Source organism: Lutjanus erythropterus, chromosome 3, assembly GCF_056507025.1.
Source record: "Lutjanus erythropterus isolate fLutEry1 chromosome 3, fLutEry1.hap2, whole genome shotgun sequence".
Classification (NCBI taxonomy): Eukaryota; Metazoa; Chordata; class Actinopteri; order Lutjaniformes; family Lutjanidae; genus Lutjanus; species Lutjanus erythropterus.
In genome coordinates, this window is record NC_139319.1 from 42,308,225 (window position 1) to 42,330,595 (window position 22,371).

General features: G+C 39.7%; 2 protein-coding genes across 2 annotated transcripts in view; one reads left to right on the forward strand and one right to left on the reverse strand.

Moving 5' to 3' along the window:
* zdhhc5a (zDHHC palmitoyltransferase 5a) overlaps positions 1 to 3,446 on the forward strand; it is a 35,308-nt gene extending 31,862 nt beyond the window's left edge. The window contains exon 12 of the mRNA XM_084746928.1: positions 2,714 to 3,446. Within this exon, the coding sequence (XP_084603054.1) occupies positions 2,714 to 2,948 (235 nt within the window). The 3' untranslated portion in view covers positions 2,949 to 3,446. The remainder of the gene's footprint in view (positions 1 to 2,713) is intronic.
* A 12,009-nt stretch (positions 3,447 to 15,455) lies between these two features.
* Positions 15,456 to 21,526, reverse strand: tmx2b (thioredoxin-related transmembrane protein 2b). The gene is made up of 8 exons (XM_084714298.1): positions 21,109 to 21,526; positions 19,569 to 19,629; positions 19,056 to 19,169; positions 18,470 to 18,546; positions 18,249 to 18,355; positions 18,102 to 18,167; positions 17,821 to 17,950; positions 15,456 to 16,105 (listed from the first exon to the last, which is right to left on the reverse strand). The coding sequence occupies exons 1-8, from the start codon at positions 21,295 to 21,297 to the stop codon at positions 15,926 to 15,928; spliced, it is 924 nt and encodes a 307-aa protein (XP_084570424.1). The 5' UTR covers positions 21,298 to 21,526; the 3' UTR covers positions 15,456 to 15,925.
* Positions 21,527 to 22,371: the final 845 nt, after the last annotated feature.

The window sequence follows — 22,371 nt, forward strand, 5'->3', positions numbered from 1 at the left end:
ATTGTAAAGCCCCCTGAGGTAAACGGTGATTTGTGATTTTGAGCTATTAAAATAAAAAAAATAATTTGATTTGATTTGCAGCAGATAAATTGTAAAAAAGTTCTGTACAAATACATTTTGGTCTGGTCTGTAGTTTTTAACTCTATGAAAATAGGAAAAACACCACAATTTTATGTTTTAACTACCTCTTTAACCAAATCACACACATTAGTCTATTCTATGTGATCTTTTAATAACTAATAAAATACTTTTTTCATTCATTGAGCCTCCCTTTATTTTCAATTTGAAAGTGCAATAAAAACTTCAATGAATAATTGTGATAAATAATTATCACACTATTAATCAACATGATTGTAATCATGTTGTACAAACATTTACCCGCAAGTGTGACAGATAACCTCACCAAACAGAAGATCTACCTACACGGGTGTTAATGTCAGACCCTGCTGCTTCGTCATCTTCTCATCAATCACAGATCAAACTATTTAGAATGAAAACTGGCCAATAAAAACTTGAGCACCATTAATGTGTAACATAAAAAGAGACGGTCAAATCTAACTGTTATATCTGCAGTGATGATTTTGGGAAACTTTTCCACTTTTGTTAGCTGTTCAGTCTGAACACAAACACATGAAACAGATCCAACACTGTAGCTCAGTATCAGATTAGCTCTTCCTGTTTTAGTTCCATCGAGGCATGGTCAAACTTTTGCATGAGTATTCAACAGTTTCATCTTCTGACATGTTGATGTGTGGGTTTCTGTCCTGTCCAACATCACTGTTGCTTTTCCATCCTGCTCACTGTCTCTGTTATTTGCAGTTACTCCACAGCTGCATGGGTTTAGTCTGACTAATGTGGCTCCTTCTCATACCACAGGAACATCTGATTGTGTCTTTTCAATGTGTGTGATGTGTGTAGTATGAATGTTGCATGTGTCCTAGTTCACAAACTATTAAAAGGAAACCTGTTTATGATTGTTTCTCCAGCACAGTAATAATATAAATGTATTAGCCTCCATACAGAGATACAAGCTTTAGTATTACTTGACAACAGCTGCAGTACATCTACTGCGTGGGAGAGTCCTGCAGGCTTTTCTGATTCAATTTTCTAGTTCAGCACAAACATTAAGTGTAAATAATCTATTGCACTTTTGATCTTTTTGTACATTTCTGCAAACACAAAAGCCAAAGTCTGTAGTTGGTGTCATAGCTCCCTTAAAGAGATAGTTCAGTTTATTTGAAGTGAGGTTGTATGAGGTACTTAGCTATAATCAGTGTATTACCTACAGTAGATGGGGGTTGATAGGGTTGGGTATGGTTTGAATTTTAACGATTCTGATTCCGATTCTGTGTATCGATTTTTGTCCGTTAATAATTCTGATTCTTTGAGAGTCCTCCTGCGCTCTTCACAGCAGAATTATGTGAAACTCTAATTACCACAGATAAATGTCACCAGTGGGAACGCTGTGCTAAGCTAACGTTAGCTAGATAACCATAACGACGGTGGTCTCTTTTCTGGTTTCCTAAATTTTTGGGGGTTTACTGATAGAGGAGTATCCTGTCCCATTTGTGTGAGTCAGTAACAATCCCCTCAGTTTAGCAATTTGTGTTATTCACCTCAAGCAACTTGGCAATGGCTGAGTATACTAGACTCACAATTTAATAAGACAAATTTATTAGGAGACAGGGAGACATGCATGCATTTAACACACATGTCTGTAGTCTCAGACAGATTGGCAGGTTGACATACAGTCAGCATTTGCAGTACACAGTTTAATTTGCAGTTAGCACCATTAAAATTTGTGTCAATAGCCAGAATTAACTGTCCTTTGCATGTCCTAATATCAATTCATAAAATGCCAAAATTGATCTTTTAAAATCTGCCTTTTTACCTGCAGATGTGTGGCACAGCCTGCAGTTTTAACCCCTCTAGTCTCGTGTGACCAGCCTTTAGCGTGAGATCTTGCTGATGTACTGCCAGGTGATGGAAGAGGGTTGACTACTACATGGCTCCGGCCAGAGAACAGAGTTATCACTTACATTTCAGCTCGTTACTGCATATCTGTGACTTGTTACTGATAGCAGTGTTAACCAAAGCACTTTAGGACTGTAAAATGAGATCAGCATACTCTCTGTGTGACTTTAAACACTAAACAACTGTTGCATTGACCACATTAACTGTGTGTTCACAGTAATACAGGCCAAGCTAGCAGAGCTAGCCAGTTAGCTTATCACTTGGCAAGGCAAATTTCCACAGGCAAATTACTGAAACAAGTCTTTACAGACATTACAGCGACAGCAAGAACAGAGAGAGAATCCAGTTATTGTGCAACATGAGCCTGACAGCACATCCATCATTTGTACCTTCTAGTCCACGGTGAAGCCAGAAACCTCACAGACGAGACAAGAATTCAAACATTAATAAAATATTTCACTTTGTTTAAGGGGGGCAGGAGGTCCAATAGAGGGGTGGGCTCATTAACCCTGAGTTTCCGGGGTTGTACCCTGAAAATCAGTGAAACACAGTTAGAAAAGCTGATAAAAAGTAATCACTGGTAATTCTAAAATGTAAATATCCTTGACCAAGGGCAAAGGACATGCACTGTGAAAAGCCCATGAGGTTTCCATCTCCTCTTCACATGACCTCTGGACGTCCAGTCCCAACCCGTCCCACTGACTGGTTCTGTTTTGTCTTTGTGTTTTTCTGACATCAGGGATGAGCTGATCCAGATGAAACCTCTGAGTCGGACCAACGGCGGCCAGCCCTTCTCCTCCACCTCCTCCTGCTCCGCCCCTTCCTCCCCCTCTCACCCGGTCAGTGTGTCTGCCCGGCCCGGAGTGGCCTATCCCAGCTCAGCATTGATGCAGAGTCCCGCCCACAAGCCCCAGGGTGGCGGGGTGAAGAAGGTGACGGGTGTTGGGGGCACCACCTATGAGATATCTGTCTGAGTGGCGGCCAGCCTCCAGCTCAAGAGCCAATGAGACAAAGACGAGACACAGCTGTCTCTTTCTGCCAGTGAGGGACAGATTTGGACTGAGCCACTGTAAACCTGGACATCTGAGGATGAGTTGAACTATTTTGTCCTGATCTCACTCCTCATTGGCTGATTGACTGTGGAGCTAATCTGCACTGGACTGTCCTGCCTCCAGACGTCCACCTCAATAACTCTGCTGACAGTAAGACCTGGACTGATGTCAGCCAGGACTTGGTGGCACTGGGCTATAAAAGATGCGGGACCAAACAGGAACCATGATGTGGCTCGTTTCTGTGGGTTTTATCCTCACGGTAGCTCAGCAGGTAGCACGAGGCACTCGCGTGGTCAGGTGCGGGTGTTTCCGCAGTGCAAGGCATTACCACTGCCAGGGTGAGGAGCTGGACCCCCCCCCCCCCCTCAGGGCCACCAGTGAGCTCTGGATGACAGTCTGACCACTGAAGGTTCATATCAGCACTTTTGGACTGAAGCTGCATTTAGGTCAAAAATGGTGCAGATGTTTAATATTTTACCATGTCACCATTTTCAAGCTCTCATTCAGAACACAGAACCCTGTGATGATGATGATGATGATGATGATGATGATGATGATAGTAACAATGTTTGTGGAACCCAATGATCAAAATTAAAGTAGAATCCACACAAAGTTAAGGGCTTCCCATGGACGACCAGTTTAGAGTCAGCTAAATATATGATCAGTCATATCAGATAGAGTCATAGCACATTCTTAAAGGGATAGTTTGGATTATTTGAAGTGTGGTTGTATGAGGTACTTATCCATTGTCAGTGTATTAACCCTGGTAGATGGTGATCGACACATCCCCAGTTTGGGGAAGCTGCAAGAGTACCAGTTTAGGAAGCTAAGCAAGCAACACAGCAAAGAAATCGCCTGGAAAGCTTGCATTGCTAAGCGTATTTGAAAATGCAATAGGGCCTATCACCTACAGGATGATATAAATAATGAAAGTGCCATTCCTGGTGACATCACTACATGCTTGGAAACATTTAAAATACCTAAAAGCAGACTCTCTACTCATTTAAATAAAATTGTTAAAGAAAATACTCAGATATCAGTACATCTTACAAAGAAATTGTGTGCAATAGGGCCTTTAGCCTACAGGGACCAGTAGAGGTCACTAAATCAAAGAAAATAGTTTATTTTGTTGGGCGGCTGGTGGTTTATTTATGTGCACATACTTAAGTTAACGACAACTGGTAAGCGCCGTAAATCTTTGCAAGTAAAAAGCCAGTACTTTATCATTACACCTGTTCAGCTAGTGTAAACCTGACAGCAGTGATGTGTCAGTCTGCCCTGTAGACCTGCACCCTGACTTAATCCTATCACAGTCTTGTCAGTTGAAAAATAGATCTTTCCTGTATCAGTTATTTTCATTATTAATTCATTTGTTAATTGTTTTCTTGATCAGTTGATTAGTTGTTCTGGAAAACATCAGAAATGTGAATGCCAAGATGAAGTAAGAATCAGAGAATTTAATTTTTTTTTCCTTAAAAAATTACTCGAACAAATTAAGCCAGGGTGCAACAAACACTGTGTACCACCTCAGAAAATCTCACAGTACCACCGTTATGACTAACACTAAAATACAGAAGCGTAGGCCGTCCCTACTCAGTTCCAAACACTTCACACAGGAGGCAGATTAATTCCAGCTTCTGACTGAATCCAAATCTGAGGGAACTTGAGTCGTATCTCCGAACTGTTCTGCGGCGTTTGGTGCTAGCACGTGCTGTGGACACTACACTGGCACTTCTTGAGTAGCAACTAAAACTTTTCAACACGGCTGCTCAAAATATTCTCCTCCTGATCTGCACTCCTCTTCATCAAAGGACCAGTTTGGTTTGCAGTGTTTTTGAACCTTTCATTTTCAGTCTCCACATCGTCCCTCATCTTACCGTCTTACCATCACACTTGAGTCTGTAACTACCAGAATTATGGTGCCTGCACTATGTGGATTATAGGGATAGGGATTAAGCAATAGTCAAAACAGTTGGCAATCAATGTAATAATTGATTATTCAATTAATGTCGCAGGTCTACAGGAGCTGGTAAATGATAAAATCCATATTGATTTTACATTATATCTTTAATACTTTATGGTCATTAAGTTTGCATTCAATTTCAGTGTAAATGGTCTTAAAAAGATCTTTAAAAGTCTTACATTTTACTTGGAGAATCCCTGTTCACCCACCTGCTATTGATCATAGTGTTAATTCTCATTAACTGCAGCGTCTGCGCTTTAAACTGTAGTCCACCCATCACTATAAAGTGGTGAAAATATTCCTTATATAACATACACTTGAACTGATATTGATAGATGTTTTTAGGTGTCTAAACACCAGTACTCCTGCTGCTTCTCTGGTGTGTTGATCTTCATCTACTGTAGGTACTACACTGACCGTGGAGAAGTACCTCACTCAACCACACTTGAAATAATCCATAAAACTTCCCCTCTAAGTCACAGCGACTCTTAAATCCAAGCGATGGCCCCAGTTGTCAGTTAAAGCCTACCTTTACTGGAGCGTGGTGTGACTGCTTTGGACCAAGACCACAGGTGGTGTTTGTGTTGCATGGAGTTGGTGATGCAGCCCCGGCAGAGCCCCTGTAACCTGCCGCCAGCCTCCTCGAGGCCCTCGTCTCGCTTGCGGCCTTCCAGTCAGTCATGGAAATGCACAACATGACCCGACAGGAGGTCGATAATCAAGCAATTAGTAGGATCTATTATGGACTTGTGACAATCTCCCCGCGGCTGGAAGGAGCGTCGCCCATGAACTGTTGGAGCGACGTTGCTCCGTGAGTTGACTCGTCTTTTGATGGAGGGATAAAAACAAAAAAAAACAAAAAACAAAAACAAAACAAGATGCTGATTCCCTGTTTCTTTGATTCATTTGTTGATTTATTCCTAGATGTGAATATGATTCCATGTTTGTACAGGATGATGTGATTTTAAATGTGGATTTCTTTTTTTAAAAAAAAAGTGGCGTTGATACGGGACTGCAGCATGCACTACTATTACTACTAGCCACTATAGGCCACTGTGTTTGGCTGTAGACCATGACATGTCGTCTGTTTGAACAAACAGGAAGTGAGCAAACTAAAGTGAACAAGGAAATCATGTGTTGGCCTTTTGTTGTTGATGGGGTCCTTAAGACAAGGTAGACTTTTTTAGAAAATGAATTCCTGAGCAATTGCCTTGAAAAATTCAAGTGTTTTTTTTAATGTCACCTATTTAATTTGAAATTGTTTTATATGAATTTATATGGAAATATAGCTATTGATAAATGAAGAGTTTTTAATATTGACTCAAACGAGGGGTGGTGTTGTCAGTGTCAGAATCATGATTTAAAAAAAAAAAAAAGAGCCCTTCTGATTGGTTTAGGTTGACGCTCCACAGAAGAGAAGAATCCAAGTTGCAGTGTCTTAAATGTCCTATTTTCCAAGATCACATCTGAACACAACAGGACTGGAATCTGTCGGACCAGATGAGGCGGTCTGACAGTCAGACTACATCTTCAGTAATGACGACAGTCAGTAGTTACATGTAAAAAGAAAACGGAAAAAAGAGTATTAGGGCCACTGTTTACATTCAAAGAAGAGAGAGATTTTGTAATATATATAGATTAAAAAATGTAATGTTTTCAGAATAAAGGTAAAATTTTACAATAAAGTTATCAAAAAATGAAATCAGAATTTTACATGAAATATATGAAGTCATAAGGATGCCATTAAAAATAATTAATCTGTAAAAGAAAATGTGGAAATATAAAGAAATAAAAACTATTAGATGAGAAAACATACAGACATTAAATTAAAAGAATAATCATAAACATTTTTTTCACATTTATATGTTCATTTATTTCTGTAATATTCATTTTAAAAAGTAGCTGTTTGTTTTTGCATGTAAATTACTTTTTGGTATATTTTCAAAATGTTTTGATGTAATTTTAGTTATTATTATTTTCTATTTTTATACATTCATTTTGTTCTCATTTTTTCTCTATTAGCTTGAATTGAGTTTGAGTTGGAGCTTTGGTTTGAATAAACATATGAATCCTGTTGGACTCCTGCGTGCAGGAAGGCCCGCCCAAAGCCAGATGATTGACAGCTTGAAGGAGCAGCAAAAGCTAGAGGAATAAGGAAAAGTAAAGGTATAAAAATAACTAAATGACACATAGAAAATGAATATAATAAATGAAAACAATATAGACAAATATGTAAAAGAGTAATTTATATGCGAAACTAAATATATATTTAAAAAGTAGATATATACAGAAATAAATGAACAAATGTGAAAATAAAAAAATGGCTTTGTATGTCCACATTTATTTTCTTATTCCTTTACATTATTTTATTTATGGCATCCCTGTGACTCCATACAAAGTCATATTAGAAAATAAGGTTATGATTTCTTGGTTGTAATATTAGAATAGATAAGTCATAAAAAGTCATTATGAGAAAAAAGTCAGTATTACAAGAAACTGCTTCTATCTGGACAACAAGTGATGAGACTGAACTGACTCAACATGTCCATGTTGTATTATTTCTTGGCTGTCCGTTCACACTGTACAGTTGTCGCCTTTCTTTGCGATGTATTCAGACACGCTGACAGTGGCCCCAATACTCTGTGTCACTCCTCCAACTGTAGACCTGATAAGTGAAATTTCTTCTGGTCTCCAAATTCATGTAAATTAAACTTCCTTTGTGAATGAAGGTGCTCGAGATGCAATTAAAAGAAGATTACACAAACGCTCTTTTATGGTGTTTTTGACTCAGACTTCACTGTGCCATGAGGAATGAGATGTTCAAACACAGAGGAAAGAAAACATTTACAGATGAGGCTCCTTCAGCGATCGTTGTTCTGCTAAAGATTTCACGCTGAAAAATCAAATTCTAAACACTTTCTGCTGTTTTTGGATTTTCACAAATGTATCTGACTTGAGCTTTGTGGGATAAAATCCAGCAGTTTGTTGCACCAGTTAAAGTTGGATTCAGCTGGACAGTAAATGTAACCTTGAAATTAAGAACAGCGGCCATCTTGTTTCGTTGCCCCTTGTAATGCGACCACCTCAGACGATATTAGCAACCAGGTGTCAGTAGCCAACAATGCGATTTGCACCCGGAGTGGTTATTTGCACCTTCATGGCAGACAAACTTATCTTTTCCTAAACCTAACCTAACCGAAAAATTTTCAGAATGAAAAAACAACAACTAAATCTTGTAGTTTTACACAGGACACAAACCTCAGTCTCTCTGTTGAGATCTGAACCCTGGTCTGTTGGGGGTTTGGGTGACCAGATAAACCAAAGGTGGGACAAACAGTATGTTTGTGTGGGACAGTGTGGAACATGTTACCAATGCTGAGAGGTGGTCACAAATTTTGATATTAAAGATCAAAATGCTGCATAGCTGCATTCCCTTTTTTGTGGTAGTTTCCATCTTATCCTGCCTAAATCTGCAGAGCTTGTGACTTTTGGGTGACTTGCACACAGCCATCAGATAAAAACCAGATTATAGAAAATCTGCCCACATCTTGCTGTTGGTGGGTGTTAATTTTGGGAAAACTTAAGCTGTTGTATCAGAGCACAAACACAAAACTTTGTTTGTTTCTTTGCAGGAATGAACAACTGTAACAGATCCAACGCTGTAGTTCAGTATCAGGTACGCTCTCCTCATTTTAGTTCCATTATGTCGTGGTCAGAGTGCCGTGCAGTCCCACATAAAATGGGACACAATGGGACAAAATTATTTGAAACTAAACCTAAACATTTTTAAATAAAAGTAACTGAAACAATCAAACCCACTCTGGAAATGAACTGAAACTGAACTGAAAGTAAAAGTGAAACAAAAATAAAAACTAATGAAAAATACAGAACTACTACAATAACTCTGCTCTGAAACAGTGGAAAAAAGTACCTGACTGGTGCAACAGACTGCAAGACATCAGGTGTTAAACAGGTGGTGCTTGTGAACTATGTCATAGGTCTGACTTTGTGTGTGTCGCTCTTTCCCCTTCAGTGGACACGGTGATGGCATGTGACGGACACACAACAGTGTGTATAATGAGAGTGCTTGACTGGGTTTTTCAGTAGATGAGAGCAACCAATCCGCATACTTTGCTCCTGTGTCATGCCCCCGCCTCTTTTTGGGTCAAAACAACAGCTCTAATTGGACTGGTGGTCAATACATATTCTGAGAAACCGGGATAAGACCCTACCTCAGTTACCGGGATAACACTTTACCCTGGTTACCTGGATATGACCTTATCACGGTTGCTAGTATAAGGCCTTACCCCTTGTTTGAGAATCCTGGATACAACCTTTCCCCCGGTTACCTGGATAAGACTCCTGCGTCATGCCCCGCCCCTTTTTGGGTGAAAACCACTGCTCTAATTTGACTGGCGGTCAATACAAATTCTGAGGCCAATTGAAACACATTAATTAAGAAAACCGTACCTCTGTTGAGCTATTAGGAGCCCAAATCCTCTGACCAGTCAGCCAATCAACAATCAGCGTCGATACATAAAAAAATAAATAAACTTTTCAGCCTGCTTTCATCAGAGTAGACAAATCTTACATAAAACCACCTTACTGAATCCTCAGGTGATGTATCTCAGATGTTACTTGCATTAAGACACTTCATTTTGCAGTTTTGGAGCTGTCAAACCAAACTCCATTCAGAAATCAGCTGTTTTATGGTAGTAACATATATTTATTTATATTGAACATATAAGTAAAATCTTTATTACAACTTTTTCTGATTCACTTTGATCTACAGACACAATCATCACACACATCATTTACTCAGTAACATCATTAATTAACCTGTGATGAAGAGTTTGAGACTAACACACACTGACTGGCTGCTTTTACAGCCCGTTCTCTCCTAAATAGAGGCGTGGTCATGGGACGTGACGTATGGCTGCTGATGGCATCTTGTTTTAATTGAAACAATCCCAGTGAAGACGGGTGCAGTTGGAGTTGCTTTCAGTCCGCTCACCCTCACTGTCTTTGGGTCAAAGACAGCAACGTGCACTTCCTGATACGACCACTGAGGGGCACCAAAGTCCAAACTGCACGCCAGAGCTTTGAAGCTGAACTAGTCAATACTCTCCTGAGCAGAGGTCAGATCAATCTGTGTAGTATGAGAGAGATCATTCCCACTGATGAATCCACACAGGACGATCACCAGACTGTAGATCCCCTCAGCTCTGCTTTACACACACAGTTCACCCCAAAGTCAAAAATACATACCTCTCCTCTTACCTGTTCTGCTCTTTATCCATCTAGATAGTTCTGGTGTGAGGAGCAGAGTTTTGGAGATATCAGCTATAGAGATGTCTGCCTTTTCTCCAGAGAGAGGAAGTAACTAAGTACAAAAACTTTGTTACTGTACTTAAGTAGAGTTTTCAGGCATCTGTACTTTTAGTTTTTTACTTTTACTCCCTACATTTGAACACAAATATCTGTACATTATGCTCCTTACATTTTCAAAAACAAAAACAAACATAAACAAAACAAAAATGACATACGATAAAAAGGATGTAACAAGACAATAACATCGTAAAAATACGTGAGATAACACTTACGTGACAAGATGGAAAGAACTAAAAGAGAAGATAAAAATCAACATAAAAGGTGTAACAAGACAAAAATAACGTAACAGGACCTAACATGACAAGAATGACAAACACAACAGAACAATGCCTGACAAGACAAAGACAATATAAGATCTAACAAGATAAAAAAAAAGGACAGAACAATATCTTAGGCAAAAGGCGTAACAAGATGAAAACAGCAACAAGACGGAACAATACATAAAAAAATAAAATAATATAAAAGAAAATGACATAAAAGATGACAATGCAACAAGATGAAAAGGACTAAAAGATGTATAAGATGAAATTAACATCAAAGGCATAACAAGACTTAACAAGAAAAATAAAAGCAACATAACAAGACCTAACATAACAAAAATGTAACAATAGACAGATGAAAATGACATAACATGTAACAGGACAAAAATGACATATGATGAAAAAGATGTAACGATGAAAACAACGCAAGGACACATAAGACAAAAATAACATAACAAGACAGAAACAACATAAGAGCTAGCAAGATGAAAATGATGTAAAGCACCAACAAGATGAAACAGACAGAGGGAGACTTTAGTGGAGAAAAGGTGAGGTTGTGTTAGCTTTACAAAGACAGACAGTACAAATGAGACAGAAATTGCACTTTTGCACTTTGAGTACATTTCAGAGCCTGTACTTTTTCACTTTTACTGCTGTAAAGTAGGGATGTTCCTGGCGACTAATTTCCCTGTCGATTAAACACAAAATTTAATTTAGACTAGTCGACTAGTCTAACACTAAGAAAACACTCAGAAAGCAGAATGTATTAATTTATAATGTTACAAGTAAGTAATAAGTCTATAATCGCCAAATTAAACTTTAAATGTCACTGAAATGCATGCTACTTTGCACTGGGCAATACAAACCTTACACATTAATGTACAAAACATGACAACAACTCAATAAATGCTTCACCTTTTGTTAGCTGTCAGCCTGACACACAGTGTGACTAACGTTAGCAGTGCTAGTGACATCAGCAGCAGCAGCTCTGCTTGCAGGTTTATGTCTGTGTCTGTGTTTAATGTGGTCACATGTTTCTCCAGTCCAGTGAAAATATATCAGCTTATTCTGTCACAGTCTACACTCATCTGTCCAACTTTGCTGATATAAACATCCGGGGTTGTCAGGGCGATCGGTTCATACGTGCTGGGTGAGAGGTGCTGTTGTCTGACGGTGACGCAGCCCCGACTAGTGGCCGGAGGCTGCATAAAATCTTAGAGGCAAGAGATAACGGGCATCATGCATGAATGAAATATTGATAAATATTTTTAAATGACTAGTATTTCCGGTGCCGACTAGCGTGGGTGAGGACGTTTAATTGTATAGTTGATTAATCGCACGCATCCATACTGTAAAGAAGTTGAATCAGTACTTCTTTTACTAGTCTTACTTTACACAAGTATCTGTGCTTCTACTTGAGTAAACTTCCACCTGTTTCTGTCCAATATGATAGAACTAGATGGCACTCATACCTGTGGCGCTTAAAAAACAAAAAATACATATGAAAAAACTCAACAGCAGTGTCTCTTTCCAGAAATCATGACCTGGTTAATCAAGATAATCCACAGACCTTGTTGTGAGCAGCTTCATGAAGGAACTACTTTCTCTCTAGTATCACTGTGTAGATGCACGCTTCCTTCAGTGTGGTGATGTGGTTTACGGGTGTAGAAAGAAAACAGGAGCAGCGACGAGTCAGCTCATTTCAGTCATTTATAAAGAATGGAGGCTGTATTAAAACACTTCGTGTGCACTTTGTTTTATTGCATGAATAACAAAACAGGCCAGACTTCTCTGAGGTGTTTACAGCAGACTTCTGTTCATGTACAGCAAATATACACACAAGCCTCGGAATGAAATGCAACATGACAAAAGGTCAAATCAAATTCAAAAGAAGTCAACAATACATAACAAAAAACAGGTTTAGTAATAAAATAAGGATTAAGGAAAGAACTCACAGTGTCTTCAAAAAGAAAATCTAAACAGTTCATGTGTGCGTACAGCAGGTTGATCACTTTACTACAATGGGGGGAAAAATACTCAAAATCATGATTAGGAATGTTCAGAAAAACAGCAAGAAAATATAATAAAATGCCTTAAAGTTTTGTTTTATCTGCTCCATAAAAAGACCAGAAGAAGCAGCTCACTGGGAAACTGTCTTTCTGATCATTAATGATGTAAAGACCATTTATAGAAAATGTTAAAAAAGAAACATAAATAAATAAAAAGAAAAGTGGATGAGTGAACGTTTCAGACAATCATGGAATAGGATGTTGCCTCATTAGGATCAGACAAACATGCTCTCGGTTCATAACCATGCTAATCACACATTAATAAAGGAAAAAGTTTGTCCAGAGTTCAGTCTGGACGAAAAGGACACATGTCTGACATCATTTGATTGGCCAAAGACGAGTTTAAAATCTGAGTGGGACTGTAGGAATGCAAAGCCGGTTAAAGTCTGTGTAAAGTGACAATAAAGTTCGACACACCACAGAAACATGTTAACGGAAAGGCCTAAATATGAATGATTAAAAAAAAACATGAAAAGAACATGAAGTTAGGTCCCTGTCATGAAAAAATGAGCAGTTTTCTGTGAAACGCTGGGGGCGTGTCCACTCCGCCACGAGGGGCAAGTAAAAATTGTAGATTTCTGAACAAGTTGCCTGACTCTGCAAGTGAAGAGAAAAAAAAATTTAACTGAACCCTGCACGTCTTCATGAAGAACAGTCTAGCTCCACAATTCAGTACTAAATTCAGAAAACTCTGAATGTTCTTTACACAGACTTCAACAGAATGTACAGGATTACTGTTTAGTGACTGTTCTGCTTAAAGATTCAACATGGAGATAAAATCACTATTAGCAGTTCCCACTGTACAAAAAAAAAAAAAAAGCATCTTTAAATTCACAGAACACTGAAAACATTGGGAGCTCCAGGGAGGGTTGAGGAACAGAGTGGATGCTCAAGCTCCAGCACTGCTCGCTTCAAAAAACATAAAAATACAGGACACCTTATTGCTAACAGAAGAACTTGGTCCAAAAAAAGGGCAACCCCATCAGTATAAAACCTGAAGGGGTTTTCAAATAAGGAAATGTCTCTAATGAATAACTGAGAGCTGAAGACAGTCAGGTTCATCTCTGTTTGAGAAGAGAAAAACAACAAAGGAATGAGATCTGGAAGCTGTACGAATGAACTGAAATGACACTGACAGAATGTCTGGTGAGAAAAGCTCCGTCTGTCCCCTACAGCGTAAAGTCAGGTCCATAGTGACGAACAGGGATGCTGTCAACTATCAGTAAACTTGAGTAACACCACCCGACTCATGCAGACGTGTTGATGTTAAACAAGCGCTCCTGTGTCGTATCGCTCCCTTCCAAACACTGACTGTAAATAAAGATGGACGCCGTATCTCCACCTCCTCCCTCTTTAAAAAAAATGAAGCCAAAATAACCCGGATACGAGCGCTGCCATCCTGCGCTGGTGATGTCATTTGGAGCTGCGTTTCATAAGTAGTTACCATCTCAAAAATCTTCGAGAGTTTCATGATGATACATGTATACGATATGATACATGTCCACTTAACACATTCAGTTACATTTATGACCACTCATAAAAAGCAACTAAATTTTATACAGTTAAATTTCAGACATTTGGGACACAGACATGCCATAAGAATTTCAAAATAAAGGTCTTTTCACCTTTATTGTTGAACACTGAACTGATATATCTATACATATCACTGCACCCTGGCTTTACAGTACAACAATCTACATAAATGTTGACTGCAATTAGTTCCCTGATGTTTTTCAATAAAATATCAAGCAATCAATGAGATTTTTCTGCTAACGAGGCGTGTGAACCTCGTTATCCTTGGTAGTTTTACATACATTACTTAGACTTAACTGTGGATGTTCTTGCACTAGATGCATAACTACAAAGCATTGTGGGTGATATGCCCCTTTAGCGATCATCGTTGTTGACTTGCCCCTCCAAGAGTCGAACTCACCGAGTTTGCTTTAGTTTTTCGGACAAATGGAACGTCACTGATGAAGGTGGCGGGGAAGGCAAGAGCCGAGGGGAAGTCAACAAGAGCGTGTTGAACAACTACTGAAACACAGCTGAAGTCTGTGCAGCAGTGATCGGGGTTGGATCTACGGTGTTGAGGTTAGGATTTTTTTTTTTTTAGTTTGGCCCACGTCCACTGCTAACATGGAGGGAGCAGGCTATACTGCAGCCAGCCACCAGCGGGCAATCCAGGGGTGCTTTTCATTAAGTTGAATTTTGCCTCCTTGTCTCCTCTCTCCTTTGTCGACCCAGAAGGTGTTTCCCCTCTACCACAATGAAGGATTTTCCAATTGCTTAAATGCACCTGGAGGAGACAAGGAGAGAGGAGGCTTCTGGAGGAGCGAGGATACACTGGTGTATCGTACGTGGAAGTGTTTTATCAATTAAGGGGCGTGCCATATAAGTGACACACTCCACAGGTGCTGGAGTTTCGTCTCCTCCACCCTTGCGTCTTTTCCTCGCATCCCTCTTTCATTTTCTTGCTGGGTGGAGGTCACAGACGATCGGTGTGATCCTGACCGATTATTGGTCAGGATCGCTTCCTTTCCTCGCGAAGACGCGAGGAAAGGAAGCGAGTGGAGGAGACGAGGAGACCAATTTACCGAATGAAAAGCACCCCAGATGTTTTGGCCTCACTTTTGCGGAGCTGTCATGTCATCCATCTTTAAACACAGTCAATGCTCCCACCACACACCTGAATGTACTGTAACACTGTTTGACAGCCTACTGTGTGTACCACTGAGTTATAACTTAGTTTACATGAATATACAGTTAATCATAGAATGATTTTTAAAAAAAACATCTACTCTGAATTAAATTAGTTGCATAAAAAAAATCTTAATCCAAAACAACAAAGTAGCATCACATTCACTGCTCCCTTCCTGTTCATTAGTAAGAACTCTTCTAAATTAGCAGTCACTCAGACTTCACAGCTTGAACCAGTAGAAATGTGCCGTGTAGACGGTGTAGTAAGACAGTGCAGGTCTGCACGGCATATTTCCAGGCCTCACACTGATATACTGGACCAGGTTTTGACTTTACGACCCCCTTCAGAAGCTGCTTTACTGTAGCTCCTCCTCTAAAGTGTGCGCTTGTTCTTTTTGTTCTGTGATAAAAGTGGCTCACTGAGGTCCTGTTCTGACTCATGAGTGAACAAACTGAACACTTAGAAGAGGAGAGGGAAGGAGAGCCACCAGCAGTCCGAGCCGAGTGATACAAACCATCTTATTTGTCCTTCTTGGACTCGGTCTCTTCCCCCTGGGTGTCGGCTCCCTGCTGCTCGGGCTCCTCCTCCTCGGGGACCGGGGGGAACTGGGATTGGCTGACCTTGTCTCCTTTGGTCTTGTTGAGCTTCTTGGATTTCTGATAGAGTTCGTTCAGGTTGAACTCTCGGATGATGTTCTCCTGATGAACAGAGACAGACACTGTTATTGATGGGAGCTTATTTGAATTTGACCTTTTAAATGCAAAAACATTTAAACTTTCCAGTATCTGGCGTGGACGTTTATTCTTGAAGTCAGCTTTTAGGAGCCTACAATGACCCGACCCTCTTTTTTAGATGCATGATGCCTCATTAATTAACACAACTACAGTAATGTTATTCAGCCACTTGGTTTAGTGACGACTCACTTTAACTGAGGGTGAAAACAGTGTCAGTAAATGTACGGCTGACACCTTCTGGTTGTTTGGTTGTTATTCTGAACATTATTACTTTAATAAGGAGAGAATGCATCTTAATGCATCACTGTCAGGGGGTGGGACATAAGCAGAGCTGGGCCTGTATTCACAAACACTCACTCTTTTAAAGAACATGATTGGTTGATCAAAAAAATAAAATATCTCCATTCAACAGAGATGTTCTTTATATAAAATAGTGTTCATAGTTAAACCATTTCTTCATAAACTAACTTAAATAATGTAATAATTCTTTAAAAGTAGCCTACAAAACAAATAGACTTACTTGTGCAGTAGTCTGTTCACATGCAGGTAGTTGTTGTATTAATTTGCTTACATTTATTTACCACGTTGCTACTTTTAGTACTGTATTTGATATTAAAAGAGGAAGCACTTTGTGTCCATTCATGCCATTTTGTGATCCACTATCCCTGCACGATCTAACCTCTAGCATTTCATTAAGTCACCATCATTCAGCATTTGGAAGGTTCTTTCATCACCAGCAGCAACTCTTTGTGAAAATGTCCCCTGACGGACTTATTTCTGAGTGACAGGCTGTTTACTGAACACGTACTTGACTCAAAACTAACTGACACCGTGTCAAAGTAGCAGCACAAACCGCAACATCGGACCCCGGCCTCAAAGGACAGAGGAGCTGAGAGAATAAAAAGTGTATTTTTGATGACACATGGATTTAACTCCATCAACAGTTCAAGCACAATAATCGATCAGGATCACACCGATCGTCTGTGACCTTCTGAAGGTCAAACTGCTGAATTTAGCGCTAGCATGTTGCTAAGGTGGCTATTCCCACAGACTGGTGGAGTGTTGGACTACAGCGGGTGTGACTCTCATCACTGTTGTGTGTGCATTTGTGTTGCTGTTGTATACAACGCTAACGTAAAAAAAAAAAGGTCAAATTGTAGGGATTCATGTGCTTTGCGATGTTGTGTAACTTTCATCAGCACTTATTTGTGTTACCAGCTAGAGTCAGACAGTGCACTGTGGATTATGTAGTTCATCTAGAGGTTATGTCTTGGCGCACACATGCGCAAATTTGTGTCTGCAGCCTCAATCAGTAGCAAAGATGTGTATTGCTTGCCTCAGCGGGCAATGGCTGCTCTCCTGCATTTGTGCATAGATACTTTATTGATCCCGAAGGGAAATTTAAATTTGTGTTTAGCTTGTGTGACTGCAGCATTCTGTGCAGATTATTTTCCCCCATTGACCAATCAATTGGTTGAGGAGTAGGTAAACATTTCAGTCGGTTAAGAAATATATGGATGAAGAAGAAGCTGTTTTCTATGTCCACTGCATATCAACATGGTTTGAACAGCACCTTGGTGTGTTTCTGTTTCTGAAAATACAGTTCATATTATTGGCTACATGAGCCATGTGTTTTCTGATAAACAGTCACAGATGTCAAGTGGACTGTCCAGTCTGACCTCAGTGAAGCTCCAGGACACGGCTCTACCCTTCTTGTCCACCTGGGGGCGGCGCATCACCTCCTTCCCTCCTTGAAACAACACCAAGGACGGCAGCTGTTTGGACAGCGGAGACGCAGACACCTTGTACCTATAGAACAGAATGAAATCCACATGAGACAACAGTCCTCCCTGACAAAACAAAACCCCATCATTACTAGTTTGTCCTCTCTAACAAAATAAAACCCAGCTAGTCTAAGATGCTTAATAAAGACAAAAGAGAATAAAAACAAATGTCTTACTTCTTGGAAACCTCTCCATAACGTCCAATGTCCACTTTGCCAAACTTGAGGCCAGCACAGTTGTACCTGAAACACAAGACAAACAAGTGAGTGAAGGTGCTCTTATTAATGTCACTTCATACTTTCACTGAGCAGTTGGGGTCTTACTTGAGAGACAGATCGGCGTAGACAGAAGCGAAGGACTGGCACTCCGGAGACCAGTTGGCGAAAAACTCAACGATCCACGTCACACGACTGTCTCTGTCCAGCTCATCCTGCGCTCAAACAAACACACAGTTTGGATTTATGATTAACAAGAAACCTCCTGGTAACGGAGAAACTATTACTGCTGCTGATACTACAAACTAAATTCTACCACTTGTACTCACATCAATAGTTTTGTCACTGAAGTATTTGATGTACTCTGGTCCCATGTAAAGAGGAGGCTTACAGGTCATCAAAAACACTGAAACACACGCAGAAACAACATGAGAGGAGAACATTAGGACTTTGTTTCACTGGTAATTGTGCAAATATTGTCACACAGACAATTAGTTCATTAAGTGAATGGGCACTAATTTGACCATTTTATCTTCTGAAAATCAAAATGCATAACATTCTTTGGTTCCACACTTTATAATGTGAGGATCTGCTGCTTCTTTCTCAAATTAAATCACTGTAAATTGATTATCTTTGTGGTGTTTGGTTTTCTTTTATTGGGAATCTCATATGGGAATATTGAATTTTGGTCACGTTGCACAGCCCTACAATGCAGCTCTATGACAGAGAGGAAGAGGATATATCATACATTGATATACATGCAGGATGTATGTGTTTGCAGTACATAGTCATTGTTGGTTTGGGGTATTTTAATTTCATTTGTTGCCAATAAGAATCCCAGACATTGTCTATTTTATAAGTCAAGAAACAGAGAGTCAGCTGATGTATTTGTGCAACAATAAAGGTTGGACTGACCTATGCAGAGTGTCAGGTAGAGCAGTCCCATCCTGATGTCCAGTCTGAAGAACAGGATGACATTGGCCACTTTGCTGAACAGGATGATGTTGCCCACATGCTGCTCCACAGTTACTGACATGAAAACAAACACATTTAATGAAAACAATTTAAAATAGCAGGAGATAATGAGGCTTAGCTGTTACTGAAAATCCTGAGCAGTGTTGTTTCTATGATGCAAACTGTGTGGGTTTGGGAAGAGACAGTTGAGATTTTTAACTGAATATGGCAATATGTGATGTTCAGTGAAATGTACTATTCTAGACCTAAAACAAAGGAAGAAAATAAGAAAAATCAAGACACTTGATCACTTGCAACAATGTGACAGGCAGAGGACGACACTGTAAGACATTTTAAGAATGGTGTTTGGTCCTGTGCTTCTTATTTGAGGGGAGGTCATGGACCTGGATATACACCATTATCATCCACATATCCATGATTCAGAACAACACAGAAAACAAGACATTTACTCACTCGCTCGTCTGTTCTTCATCATGACGATGGCACTGAGGAACATGAGGATCTCCACCTCTCTCTGAGAACACAAACATGACACGTCTTAACTATGGCAACCAGTCTGTTCATACTGGTTTCATCCTTCAAGAATCAATCAATCAATAAATCAACACACACACCAATATAACTGTGATAGGCAGATATTGGCCCGATATATCCATCAACCTACTCTGCTTTTCATGTGAATGTTCAGTCAGTGTCAGTGGTGCATGTAGTCAACTGAAGTAATAAATTCCTCAGTTATGCTTTATTGACCATGCAAGTTGAGTTGTCCTACTCATAGAGCCACGCTGGCCATGCATACATGTACCAGGATTCACTGTGCATGAACATCTGACATCCATGTTGCCGTGTGGGAGAGACTCGCTGGATGCACAAAACGATCCTACTCTGCTCTGATTGACCATACACATGTATGGACAGACATCACATTGGCCTTCAGATCATATATCGATGCTGCCGCTATTTTTGCTAGGCCAAGACTGACCTAAGAACAAAAACATTTAAACAAGGGAGCTGTGGTTTTTCTGGATGAAAAGCACAATAACATTTTCTCAACCAATCTCAATGAGTGCAGTCACATTAAAGGGTTATGATCTTTGAAGAAACAAAACATTTTTTTATGTCTTTGTCTATGTACATAAGTTAATAGTGAACAGTAACCAAGGCAGCTCTAGTGTGACCAATGATGCTTAAATTAAACTGTTAGTAAGGTCTCACTTTGCAAGAAGTAAAACATTTTTTAAATAAGTTAATTGTTGGTTTACTATGGTTACCTGTCTCCAACCAGCAAGGAGGCACAGAGGATGTAACATGATTTATGCTATGCAGTACATCGGCAGAGATCAAGCTACTGTTAATATACACAAAAGAATGTTTACACAATAGTGCACATTTCAGGAATGTAGTGCAGTATGTGATTTTGAACACAATGTAGAAATCCAAGCTGAAATAACCTGTAGTTCTTCCTTAACACCAACATCATCACTGTGACATCACTGGATGCAGGAATAACAACAGATTTTGCAGAAGGAGAACTCAACTTTCTCAGCCAACAGAGCAGCACTGAGGAAATCAGTGCTTCAGCTGTCTACATTTATCATCATCAACAGTGAGAGGACATACACGATTTTTCCTTTTAACGTTACTGAGCTAGCTAGCTAGCTAAACCAATACTAAATGCAGTGATGTGACTAGTTCTGTATTTAAATAAAGGCTCAGTTACACATTCTGTATGAGCCGTATATAACGTAATACCTTAATTCATTTTGTGGCTTACATATAAACTTTTGTGACTTGAGTGTCTCTGCTTATCAGTAAAACTGTATGGATTTTCACTTTTTTGAACGTAGTTTGGCCTGTCATTCTCTCCCCGTAGCTACGAAGAGCTAATGTCGCCTAGCCCTTGTGTCAGCCATCCACTGAACTGCTAGCTAGCTAACGTTAGCTGATACAATTACTGAAAAGCAATTAGAGGCTTTCTAGTTTTTCCACGCACCCAGTCAAAGTCGCAGGAGTTTCCGTCCTCTCGCTGTGTGGACAGATGGTCGCAAATGCCAGGCGTCTTCCGAACAGCTAGAAAGGCTATAGACATGAAGAGAGAGGCTATGTAGTAGGGCTTCAGCAGCCACTTGTACACCTGCGGCAGGTGGTACAGAAAGGCGAATAACGGCGTTAGTAGAGCCATTTTCTATGTAACTGTCGGGCTACAACTAACACGGGAACTGAACCCCGAAAAAACCGAGGCAGCCTCTGATGGAGCCGTTAGCTGAACGTGAATGCTCTGCGTTAGCCTAGCTGGCTTGATGTTTGACGGTCGGGTCTAGCTCATTTAGTAACCCCAGACCCGGGGAAGATCTCGCGAGAGAGATCCTTTTACACCAAACCATGATCTTCCTCTAACATAGCCAAGTGTTTTTTTTCTGTCCCTACACCTAAGCAGGTCCTAACCCTAGCGTTCTCACTTTATAAAACATTAATACTTTGTAAAACGTGCACAATGGAGAAACAATGGGCTTAAATCTCGCGAGAATATCCCAAATCCATGGTTCCCCTGTTGATGAGTATGAAAATTGATTGCGAAAATGGCCAGGAAGATCACTTCCGGTTTACATATCTAAATAAAAGTATGTATAATCACGAGTCATGTGCCGTATGACCATTAAATGTATTTTATTCTATTAAAAATAAAAAAATTAGAGAAATATAATATTTTATGTGAATCTGTGTGTGGTTTTTTATGCCGACAAGGATATTTTTCACCCACATGGACATATATCTGTTTTAAATATGAAGGTAGAAGAGGTAACATCCTGTATAACTGTGGTTAATTCTTTGTAGCTTGGTTCTGCCTTGCGATTTGCAGTCGGCAAATAATCAAGAAATCCTGATTTAAAGGGGATTTAAAGGGAAAGAGATGCGGAGGTCAATCAGGACGAATGTGTTCTAACAGACGCTGATTGGTCAGAACAGGTTCCAGAGAACTGCTGATTGGTTCGTTGCAATACACAGTGTAATACATTTATTTTGTAATTTAGTTACATGTAACTAGTTATATGTAATTAATTTACTCTAAAGCACTGCCAGTGTTCTATTAGACATTTGTGTGAAATTCTGTCAGAATTAGTGCATGAATTTTGAGTAATAGCCAAAATTGTGTTTTATGAGGTCACTGTGACCTTTGACCTTTGACCATCAAAATCTAACCAGTTCATCCTTGAGTCCAAGGGGATATTTGCATCAGATTTGAAGAAACTTTCTC